This window comes from Lynx canadensis, chromosome C2 (assembly GCF_007474595.2).
Source record: "Lynx canadensis isolate LIC74 chromosome C2, mLynCan4.pri.v2, whole genome shotgun sequence".
NCBI lineage: Eukaryota > Metazoa > Chordata > Mammalia > Carnivora > Felidae > Lynx > Lynx canadensis.
The window spans coordinates 37,536,475-37,548,824 of record NC_044311.2 but is presented as its reverse complement, the minus strand read 5'-3'; the positions used below and the strand labels follow the sequence as shown (position 1 = coordinate 37,548,824).

The 12,350-nt window shown below is 41.4% G+C and overlaps 1 protein-coding gene across 3 annotated transcripts in view; it reads left to right on the top strand.

Annotated features, from left to right (window-relative positions):
* The first annotated feature begins 364 nt into the window (after nucleotides 1–364).
* Nucleotides 365–12,350, top strand: part of GK5 (glycerol kinase 5) — a 75,568-nt gene continuing 63,582 nt past the window's right edge. For 2 of the 3 annotated variants that reach the window (XM_030329406.1, XM_030329405.1), the window contains exons 1-3: nucleotides 365–644; nucleotides 8,181–8,274; nucleotides 10,864–10,939. In XM_030329406.1, coding sequence (XP_030185266.1) covers nucleotides 483–644; nucleotides 8,181–8,274; nucleotides 10,864–10,939 — 332 coding nt within the window. In that variant the 5' untranslated portion in view covers nucleotides 365–482. The remainder of the gene's footprint in view (nucleotides 645–8,180; nucleotides 8,275–10,863; nucleotides 10,940–12,350) is intronic. The other variant, XM_030329407.1, reaches the window with a different exon arrangement.

The window sequence follows — 12,350 nt, the reverse complement described above, 5'->3', positions numbered from 1 at the left end:
GGAGAAGGTCTTACTCCTCGTGTGTTATTTCATTTACAAGTATTTATCGATGTGTATTACATGCACAAATTTTACCAGGTTTTCTCGGGAGAGTGGTCTGCGGGAGGAGCTAGGCTCTGCTTATCAATATATACTTCAGAATGAATTTTTAACTTCTTTTCAGGTCACTTTATTTTTAAAAACTGTCATAAATTGTAACTTTGGTGAAAAGAAACGCGACGACCACCTCCCAAAACTAGCTCACCTCCGCGCAACCCTCAGGGCCTCCAGCGCCCAGCACCCGCGCCGAAAGGATCTCTGCGCGGCAGTGATGTCACGGCGTCGGGGCGGGGCCGCGGCAGGGGCGGGCCGCTTCCCGGATCTCGCGGAGGGGCGGGCCGGGGGCGGTGGCCCGGCTGGGCGCGCTTGGCCCCTGAGGTGCGGGCCTTTATAAACGCGCCCGCTCGGTAGGCGGTTGTTGCGGGGAGGTTTGCGGGGTCGGGATGGTCGGGGTGCGTGCGGTTTCAGAGCAGAGGCGCCCGGAGCAGAGCGCGCCAGGCCTGCCTCGCGCAGGCTTCGTGCTGGGGCTGGACGTGGGCACCTCGGTGATCCGCTGCCACGTCTATGACCACGCGGCGCTGATCCGCGGCTCCAGCGCGCAGAAGGTGACGGGGGAGCGGGCGTCGGGGCCACGGGTCACGGTCGCGCAGAGCATGCGGGATCGAGTAGCGGGAGGCGAGCGGGTGGGGCCGCCTCATCAAGCTGCATGCAGCCACCTGCAGCACCGGCGGGCCCTTGGCCCCGAGCCGCGGACCGGGAGCGGGCAGATACCCGAATTTCCTCCCCGGACAGGGCTAACACTTGTGCGCCCTTCCTGTTCTGGCTGAGGGCTGGAGGGGCCGGGTTTGTGACCAGGTCGTTCGCTTGCTTCTATCACCTGCGGATTCGCCCTTCCAGCCTTTCCTGCGTGGGACTGCGGAGACTCGTAGGGCAGGGCCGGGCAGGGCACTCCGCGCGTATCCAACCAAAAGGTGCTTTGTGACTTGCTAGGTTTTCCCCAGTTCCTTAGGAGACCTCCAGTCCCGTCTTTATTTACATTTACATTTTTCAGATCTTAACAGAATTTATTGTCCATTCTTCATTTGTCTTCATTAACTGCTCTCAGAGTGCTGGTTGCTCACCTGAGGGACTGACTTTCATGGATATGGGAGGTATTGGATAAGTTTTGAAGGCTGCTGTCATTACTTTTATCTTTTCCATCTTTGGATTTTTTTTTTGTTTCGTTTGTTTTAATATTTGAGAGAGAGAGAGAGATTGCACACACTAGGGAGGGACAGAGAGAGAGGAAGACACAGAATCCAGAGCAGGCGCCAGGCTCTGAGCCGTGAGCACCGAGCCCCATGCGGGGCTCGAACTCAGGAGCAGTGAGATCATGACCTGAGCCGAAGTCCGTCGCTTAACCAACTGAGCCACCCAGGGGCCCTATCTTTTCCATCTTTGAACATTGATAAAAATAGCTTTTTCTGATTTGAGAAACCTCCCAACTCCTTGTTGTTATTAGTAAAGTGACCAACAGATTGATGTTCTTCTGTTCTTATTTTAATGAAGTGTTAATTTCTACAAGTGCACCAAAAATAATGTTGATTGGATATGGTGTTTTTACCCTTCTTTCCAATATCAACATCTTTTTTGATTGCCGCGTTAGGAGCCATTAGTTACCTAAACCATTCCCATCAGCCCTTGGACTCTTGTTTTTGCTTAGTTCCCTCTCTTCTTCCCAACCCCTTAGCAGTGTTTTTCAACCATAGCACTTGCCAGGAGTAGGTCTAGCCAAGTTACTGCTTTGAGAAAACGGGGGAATTTCATTCTGGTTTCAGGACCAGGACAGAGAGCTGGGAGCCCAGCCACTTGCTGGGCCCTTCTCTGGCTACCTGTGCAGAAACCTACGCACACCAACCCTCCTCCAACCTGAAAGAACACTGTCCTTCAGTGACTGCATGCGTCTCATCTTTTTATGAGTCTTTATCACAACACAATGATACTTTTCACACAATCTCCCTCATAATTCTAGACACACAGTACTTTTGTTTTAGGCAGTCGTGGGGTTTTTGTTGTTGTTTGTTGTTGTTTGTATGTGTGTTTGTTTAAGGAATTGAAGTATTTGGAACCAAAGGGAGACACAGATTGTCAGAAAATACAAAGTTTTGGTTGCTATTTTATTAGGGGCAAATGATTAACTTTTGAGAAATGAGGTAGGAATCTCAAAGTTGATGGGGCGCCTGGGTGGCGCAGTCGGTTAAGCGTCCGACTTCAGCCAGGTCACGATCTCGCGGTCTGTGAGTTCAAGCCCCGCGTCGGGCTCTGGGCTGATGGCTCAGAGCCTGGAGCCTGTTTCCGATTCTGTGTCTCCCTCTCTCTCTGCCCCTCCCCCGTTCATGCTCTGTCTCTCTCTGTCCCAAAAATAAATAAACGTTGAAAAAAAAAATTAAAAAAAAAAAAAGGTGAATCAAGATTGCTCTGAATAGCAGGAGCAAAGAATGTTTTGCTCACACTCTCTACTGTGATGTGTCTGGAAAGACATGTGAATTAATGAACATACAAAAAGTCCCTGCCCTAACGGATGAAGCACTTAGATTGAGGAGTTTTTAGCAATGCCTCTCCAACTGTAGTAGGAGTTTATAGCACTGCTTCTCAAAGTGCAGTCCCTGGGCATCTGGGGTAGAGATAAAGATACTAAGATTTAGAAACTTGTGTAGCAGTTTGGTAGAGTAATTTTATGTCTGTTGACCTTAATACTGAAACACTTGGGATTTTATTTTGTATGTAATTTTTTCCGAAAAAAAATGTTTTATTTTAATTTTTTAATTTATTTTTAAGAGAAAGAATGCAAGCGGGGGGGGGGGGGCAAAGAGAAAGGGGGATGGAGGATCCAAAGCGGGCTCTGCACTGACAGCAGAGCCCAATGCCAGGCTCAAACTCACAAACCGTGAGATCATGACCTGAGCTGAAGTCAGACACTTAACCGATTGAGCCACCCAGGAGCCCCTAGAAAATTGTTTTAATTGCGTCTTTTGGTTTTTTTTTAATGTTTATTTATTTTTGAGAGAGACGTTGCAAGCAGGGGAGGGGCAGAAAGAGAAGGAGACACAGAATCTGAAACAGGCTCCAGGCTCTGAGCTGCCAGCACAGAGTCCGATGCGGGGCTTGAACTCACAGACTGTGAGATCATGACTTGAGGTGAAGTTGGAGGCTCAACTGACTGAGCCACGCAGGTGCCCCTAGAAAATTTTTTAATTGTGTTTTGTTGTTGGTCCAGGGGCACCTGGGTGTCTCAGTCGGTTAGGCATCCCACTTTGGCTCAGGTCATGATCTTACCCTTCGTGCGTTCAAGCCCCATCTCACACTCTGTGCTTACGGCGATGAGCCTAGAGCCTGATTGGGATTGTGTGTCTCCCTCTCTCTTTGCCCCTCCCCCTCTCGTGCTCTGTCTCTCAGCAATAAAAAAAATTAAAAAAAATTGTTGGTCCATGGGTCACCTGGATGGCTCAGTCGCTTGAGTGTCAGACTCTTGATTTTGGGTCAGGTCATTCATGATCTTGCAGTTTATGGGATTGGCCAGGGTCAGGCTCCAGGCTGTCAGCTTGGGATTCTCCCTTTCCCTCTCTCTCTGTACCTCCCCCATGCATGCTCTCTCTCTCTCTCTCTCAAAATAAATAGTAAACATTAAAAAAAATTGTTGGTCCATAACAAATTAGAAAGGAACAATCAGCAATTGGTCGGTCACTTACTTCAGATAGCTGGAGTTCTTTGAGAATTGGCCTACATTGCTATTTAGCCCCTGGTTTATTACCTCATGGGTACAGAATAAATCACTGTATTGCATTTAATTAAAGTATTAAGAATTCAGTTTGCTTCATGAAACTTTGGTTTGGACACAGAACTTTTGTATATTTTCTCAGATGAAAATCACCTCTGCTAATATGATGGTAAGACTGCATAGTAGAAACCCAAAACCTCTTAGTATAGGATTCGATTGATGCTGCTGCATAAATAGCTTCAAAGAGAAAGAGAGAAAGAAAAAGTGAAGAGATCACCCTTTAGAGACAAGAACAAAATAGGCTGTGTTAGTTTTTTACATAAAATTGAAATCCCAAACATGAACCCTTATGTTAGGAGGCTAATACCAGGCCTCCAGAAGACCAGTTTTATTTCTTGTGGCATTCATTTTTTAGCAGCGGAGATACGTTTTTAGGCTTTTAAAGTAATTTGTACTTTTTATTTATCTTTATTTATGTATTTATTTTAGAGAGAAAGTACAAGCTGGGGAGAGGCAGGCATAGGGGGAGGCAGTGGGGAGAGAGAAAGAGAGAATCTTAAGCAGGCTCCCCACTGAGCACAGAGCCTGATTCAGCGCTGTATCTCACGACCCTGGGATCATGACCTGAGCTGAAATCAAGAGTTGGACACTCAACTGACTGAGCCACGCAAGCGCCCCTAATTTCTATTTTAAAAGCAAATCTTTCTATAGATTCTTGAATATTGGTGTTACAAACTAAATCCACATGTCAATATTTGATGTTTCTAATTTTAAAAATGGAGAAAGTTTATCATGTTCCCCATTGGAACATCATGCTATTGTGAGAAACCATGGAAAACAATAACATCTTGGTGGGAAGAACAGGATAGAAAGCCCACTTCAAAGAAAACAGTATGGCCTCTACTACTGTGTACTCTTCTGTCTTGAAAACTTCTGGTTGCTGTCTTTTTGTTTTGTTTGTAATCCACAAAACAGATCTTGTTAGCTTTGGTTATACTTTTGTCTAATCGGTGTGGTCTTCCTTCAGTACAAGAGATTTCTCTGTTGTGACATGTTTGGGGATAGTGAGCTGTCTGGGCTGGTGGAGTGGGGGGAGTGACTGTGGAGTGCCACCATCAAGTCTGAAGGTTTGTAGACTTGAGGCAGTGATGTCCACTTTGAGTTTTTTTGGATGAAGAAGTGTTTGTTGCAGCTGAGCCATTTGTCTATGGTCATGAAAGCGTTGCCTAGAAAAAAGCAAATATTAGATAGAAAGGGAGTAGATTTTGTTAAATATGTCTCAGAACTCAGTGGATTCTTTTTTCATATCAGACCTTGTCACCCTCATGCTCCCCACATAGTCACTGTCTCCTCAGCTTTCCTTTTTTTTTCTTTATTTTGGCCTTTTCTTACATGTTCGATCTTTGGTTGGTTATTTGTTCATATTTTCAGTACCACTCAGTAGTCTTACCCCACTCAGCTATATCTGGTATTTCCAGGGAAAGAACTCTTCTGGATCAGTCCCTCTGGAGAGTAAACCTTTTACCATCTGCTTGGTTAGGTAGGGGCAGTGATGGGGCTGGAGGAGGGGATTGGGGATCCTTATAAAGACTTTGAACCGATCTTGTGTGTTCAGCCTCATTTGGCATCCCAACCTTTGGAGGTACCTCTAATTTACCATGGAATCTCTGCCGGGGTTGAATAAAGATGTGGTGCAATCTGAGTAGGGAGTGAAGTATCATCTTTCTGCTCTCTTTAGCCATGTGCCACCCACACACTCACTGTTATCATTAGCAACATTTGATAAAACCTAGGTCTGAGCCTGTTTGCTCTCTTCTCATTGTCCTTCTGCATTAACCTTTTGTCTTTTAATTGTAGAGAGAGAGGCCATGCAGGCAGGGGGGAGAGAGAGAGAGAGAGAGAGAGAGAGAAAGAATGAGAGAGTGAGAGAGAGAGAGAGAAAGAGACAAAATCTTAAGCACTTAGGCTCCATGCTCAGCACGGACCCTGATCCCACAGGGATTGATCCCACAATCCAGGGATCATGACCTGAGTCGAAATGAAGAGTTGGACGCTCAACCAACTGAGCCACCCAGGCACCCCTTGAATATATAGATTTTAAATCTTTCACTGAACTTAGGAAATTTTTAGCACTGTTACTTCCCTGGAGTAATTTTTTTTTTTTTTTTTTCTCACTGAACTCTTTCTTTTCTTCTCTGGGGAGTCTGATGACATAAATACTAGACCTTTTGCTCTTGTCTCATAGATCCCTGAGGCTTTATTTGATTTTTTCCCCAATATTTTTCCTTTCTTATATTTATGTCAGATAATTTCTATGGATCTATCTTGGTTTACTGACATTCTTCTATTATCTTTATTTTACTATTGAGGCCATCCAGGATTTTTGTTTGTTTTTTGTTTTTTAGAGAGAGCATGAGTAGCTGAGGGGCAGAGGGACAGAGAAAGAGAATCTTAATCAGGCTTCATGCTCAATGCCGAGCCCAATGCGGTGCTCAATCCCAAGACCCTGGGATCATGACCTGAGCTGAAATCAAGAATTGGATGCTCAACTGAGTGAGCCACCCAGGCGCCCCTATTTTAATTATTATATTTTTCTTTTTTTAAAATTGATTTTACCAGCTTTATTGAGGTATGATTGACAAGTAGAAGTTGTATATATATGTAAGGTGTACAACATGATGTTTTGGTATACATATACATTGTGAAATGATTACCACAATTAAGCTAATTAACATACCCAGTAACTCACATAATCACTATTTGTGCATGTGTGTGTGTATATTGAGAACACTTCACAACAGTTGTCTTAGCAATTTCAAGTGTACAGTACATTATTGTTAACCATAGTTACCATGCTGAATGTTAGGGCTCTAGAACTTACTCATCTTATATCTGAAAGTTTGTACCCTTTGACCATCATCTTTCCTTTTCCCCTATTCTCCTAATTATTGTATTTTTCAGTTCTAATATTTTTTTTGTCTTAACATTTCTTGGCTGAGACTTTTTATCTTGGCATTTGTTTCAAAATACTTTGCCCTTCTTTCTTGGAACATTTTTATAATCGCTGCTTTGAAGTCTTGATCTGATATTTGTCATCTTGGCGTTAGTATCTATTACCTTTTCCCATGTGAGGGTAGATTTTTCTGGTTCTTCACATACCTTATAATTTTCAGATTGTATCATGGAATTTTGAATATTGTGTTATAAGAGTCTGGGTCTTATGTAAATCTTATGATGAATGTTGATATTTTTCTTTCACCAGGCAATGAATGCAGTTGGGTTCAGGCTACCCTTCTGTGGACTTTGGTTTCACTGTTGGTTATTTCCAAAATCTTGGTGGTACTATTTGCATCTGTCCTGTGTATTTGCCACCCAGTAGTCAGTCTGGCACCTGGGTAGTGGTCTCTCCCTTAGTTCTATTCTTAACATCTTTGCTATGCTGTTTAGGATTACATTCACACATGTGCAGCTTTGAGGTGAGCCTCGGGATTCATTCACAACTTTCTGGAGCAGCTTTCCCAAGCCCCTCCCTCTCTGAGATTTTCCTGGTACTTTTTGGTTCCCTGAGCCTCCCCTTGTGGCTACTCTTGCCAGAACGCTAGAGCTTTCATTACCCTACTCTGCTGGCACTTCCTATGCCCACAGCTGGGGCTACACATCAGGAAGCACAGAGAGAGAAAAAAAGCCATGAGGGTCTTGGGCCACAGCTCCTCTGGTTGGAGAGGAAGTTTTACCTCCTTCAGTATTTTAGGTGCTTGTGATTACTGGTGCAACCACTACTACAAGATAGCCTAGGTACAAAAGTATGTGGGCAAAGTGGGGGGAAAAAAGAAATATGGAGGACTTCTCCCATTCTCTCTGTTAGCCAAAACATGAGAGCTTCTCTTGGAGTTTCCATTGCGCCCTGGTACTCACTTCTGGTTTTGTGGACTGCCTTGAGTCCAGGCCAGGGAAGATCAGGAAATAAAATGGGAAACTTACCACCAGTTCAGTTGGGGAGTCCACAAATAGCTGCTCCATGCATTCAGTGGGAGAGACGGGGTAGAGTGTGCTTCCTTCATCATAGTCTGAAGCAGAACCTGGTACTTGATTTGTTGATTTTTATATTTAAAAAGATATTTCTCTTGTTACAAAAATGGTACATCTCCATTCTGGAAAACTTGGAAAATAAAGATAAATTTGGAAAGTAAGGACAAAGAAAACTAAAATTTTCTATAAGTCATGAACAAAAGAAAACTTTTTATTTCCTATTTTGCATTTTAACAATAAAAATGAATTAGATAATAAAATCATGTTGTTAATCATTTTAACCAGTAATTTTAAGACCCAGATATTATTGACATGCTCTAATGTTGTTTTTATTAAATTTCCTTTTTCTAAATAGGTAGAAGGTCTTTATCCTCACACTGGCTGGGTTGAAATTGATCCTGATGTTCTCTGGCTTCAGTTTCTTGCTGTAATAAAAGAGTCTGTTAAAGGTAATTAGATTTAGAAAAATAAAAATAATAAAGTATATTTTGTGTTAGTAAGAGTTTTCCTCAGTCTTTAGGATTTTGTGGGTTGCCTAAGCTATAATTATACACATAGTATTTTACTGGGGTCACAATTTCCCAGTATTTTTCAGCCAACATTTGTGGTTTGCCGTTAACCACTTTGTCAAGGAAAGGTAATGGCAACTCTCTCCTCTGGCTTAAATCTTTTTTCAACTGCAGTATAAAGGTTCACCTTCCTTCTTCATTCCTAGTTGTAGTTAGTGATTTCGTGTTGTGTGCAAAATACCAGAGGTTATTTATTAACAAAGTTATAACACATAGTTCCTGCTGTTAGAAATTTACACTTGAGATACCTTTATTGTTAGACAAGTTTTTTTATTTTGTTTTTTAATTTTTTTTTAATGTTTACTTATTTTTGAGACAGAGAAAGAGCATGAGCTGGAGAGGGGCAGAGAGAGAAAGGGAGACACAGAATCCGAAGCAGGCTCCAGGCTCTGAGCTGTCAGCACAGAGCCCAATGCCGGGCTTGAACTCACAAACTGTGAGATGATGACCTGAGCTGAAGTCAGACACTTAACCATCTGAGCCACCCAGCTGCCCCTGTTTTTGTTTTTCTGTGTGGCCTCTTGATGCAAAGTGCTGTCCTGGCCATAGCGACAGTCTGAAATCTTAGCTCTTTAAGAACATTTTCAATGCAACTTTCTTTAAGAACATGGCAAAAGATGACTTATAAATGTGAATTCCAAAAGATCTTTTACTTCACTTTTGTGATTGAATTGCTTCTCCTTCTTACCTTCTTTGGTTTGAAATATGTCAAACTTATTTTAAAAAGTTCCAGTAGTACATGGAATACCTGTATACCTTTTTCCCAGATTCAAACATGTTTAGTAGTGTTTACCATCCTTTGCAAACTCTTTTATTTGACCCATTTGAACATTGGCTGTGACATAATAACCTGTTCTCCCTAAATACTTGAACATTATCTCCAAAGAAAGGGGAATTCTCAGGATGCCTGGGTGGCTCAGTCGGTTGAGTGTCTGACTTCAGCTCAGGTCATGATCTCATAGCTCATGAGTTCCAGCCCCGCGTCAGGCTCTGTGCAGACAACTCAGAGCCTGGAGCCTGCTTTGGATTCTGTGTCTCCCTCTCTCTCTGCCCCTCCACTGATTGTGTTCTGTCTCTCTCTCTCTTTCTCAAAAAAATAAACAAACGTTAAAAAATATTTTTTAAAAAAGAAAGGGGAATTCTCTTATATAACTACAGTGCACTTATCTTAGAGGAAATTTAACATTAATACAGTAATATTTTCTAATGCTTCATCTTCAATATTCCTCTCTTATCTCAGTCATTAATAGCTTTTTTCCCATCCAGAATCCGGCCAAAGATGAGGCATTGCACGTAGCAGTCAGTCTATCTAGTCTCTTTTAATCTAGAGCGTGTTCTTTATGACACTGACAATTTTCAAAAGTACAGACCAGTTTATTAGACAGTCCTACATTATGGGCTTGTCCTGATTTATTCCTCATGGTTAGCTTCAGGTTAAATATTTTTGAAAGAAGTACTGTATGTGAGGTGATATGTCTTCCTCAGTACTCAAATTGAAGTTGTCCCTATTTTTCCTAGTGGAATAAATTGCTCTTTTAAAACAATATCATGAAAAATACTCAAGTAGCTGTATTTTAAGAAATATGAATCAAAAAACCCATGTTTTATTTGCATTTAGCATCTGTTTGTATGGAAAATAAGATCTGAGCTTCACTAATTATAATACTTTCCCTGGGGATTTTCCTTTATTGTCATCAACCAGCTTCTATTATGGTGTGTTGATCTTGAAAATAAGTTGTTTTACCGGCAAATAGGGGTTTATTCAGGAATAGCAGAATTGCAATTTGGGACAAGCAAGCTATGGCAACAACCATAGGCTAGTCCAAAAAACAAAAAAGAGGAATGTTATTTTGTTAAAAAGGAGAAAGAAGTTGGGAAGGTTTGTTTTGAACTGTGGTCCATTGGGAGACAAGCAAGAGTTTAGGGTGATGATGGTTTCTCATTGGCTTGGGTAGTAGATTTGTTATGGAAGATGCAGTGTACGTCTTTTCCTATCAGGACCTGTGATTGTCAATTCTTTTCTGCTGAGGATTCTTTTCGTGGGGTCTGTAACTGATAGGTCTTCCTGTAATTGACCCAGTGGTATGGCTGTGACTGCATTTTAGAGAGGTTTCCCTGTATTAATTTTCACAGGTTGATCATTGCTTGAATTAAGATCCATTCTTTTAGTATTACAAGAAGAAAATACAATCCAAGTAACCTTGAGTATTGTTTATTTTTTTCCTAACATTTAAAGCAAAAGCCCATTTTGCTATTATTCAAATATGACCTTTTTCCCTTTAAGTAAAAAATTACTGCAAAATCATCTTAGTAATGCTTTCTTTATTAGCTCCAGTTATGTTACTAAATGCTAAACCCAGATGTTTTTCTTAAAGATTATATTGAATGATCTATTTCCCATACTATAATATTATAAAGAAAACTTCACTGGCTTTTACCCCCATGTGTTTTACCTATCTTTATTTTTAGCTGCAGGAATAGAGATGAATCAAATTGTTGGTCTTGGCATTTCAACACAGAGAGCAACTTTTATTACATGGAACAAGTAAGTACGTTGTTTGATAAACATTCTGTTGCTGGGTTCATACCATAGTGAGTGTGCTGCTGTAAGACCTTTTTGAGGAGTTTTAAATTTATGAATTAAGAGTTTTGCTTGGTTAAGAGGGATGAAAGTGGCTTGCTTTCTGGCGTTTTAAAGTACACTCCCTGCATGTTGTTTGGGCTTGACTTCTATTAAATAATAACAATAAAAATATTATTACTGTCATTACAATTCTCCATTCCTTTCTTTTGAGGTGAGTTTTTCAAATAAGCATGGATTGAAATCTTAAAAATTAGCTTATATCTAAAAAGATTCAGGAGATTCTAACAAATTTCATAAACACAATTCTATAATTATGGTTTATATTTTCAGTCTGTTCCAAATTTGATATTTAAGTGCCTACAACATATGAGGTATGTATAAACATAATTATAATATCATAATGGCTACCATATAGTGAATACCTATGATATTTCAGGTTCTATTATCCTAACAAACATACTTATTAATTAGGTATTATGTAATATGTCTTTTTACAGAGAAAGAAACTGAGGCTTAGCGAAATAAGTAAGTGGTTCAAGGCCACTCAGTTAATAAATATAGCCAAGATTCCAAATTATCTTTTTTGACCCCAAAACATATGCCCTTCCCACTACCTCTATATTACCTTCAACATGAGTTTCTTTAAAAACATTAACAACGGACACCTGGGTGGCTCAGTCGGTTGCGTGTCCGACTCTTGATTTCAACTCAGGTTATGATCCCAGGGTTGTGGGATCGAGCCCCATGTCTCACTCCGTGCTGAGCGTGGGACCTGTTTGGGGTTGTCTCTCTCTCTCTCTCTCTCTCCCTCTCTCCCTTTGCCCCCTCTCCCACTCTCTCTCTCTGTCTCTCATATAAAGAAAATTATAAAAAAAAATAAAAATGATAACAACAGCAAAACTCTATAAAATGTTTCTTTGTTATAAAGCCCTAGACACCAAAGGGCATCTTGAGCATGGGGCAGTGGGGAAGAAAAATGGTAGATATAGGGGTAAGAATAAGTATAAGAAACATAATCAGGGTGAATTCACAAGGACTTGGCCTCTAATCCAGTACTGGGCAAGAGGAAGAAGTTTAAATTTACCAGTGATGTTTGGGAAGATAATGATTGAAATTATAGACAAAATAAAAGGAGGAACCAGTTAGGTGGTGGTGATGGTGGGTAGAAGGGAATATGATAAAGTGTTTGGTTTGGGACATGGGGATATGGAGATCCCCTAAAGGTGGTTAGAACATTTGTCTGGTTTATACTGAGGCATGGCTCATTTCCTCCAGATAGGTGCTCTTTCTTTGAGGGTATAATGCTTCTCAGATGAATGCCTGTGTCTACAGTCCCTCTGTGCCTTCCCCCAGCTCCCCACCCAGTGCATTG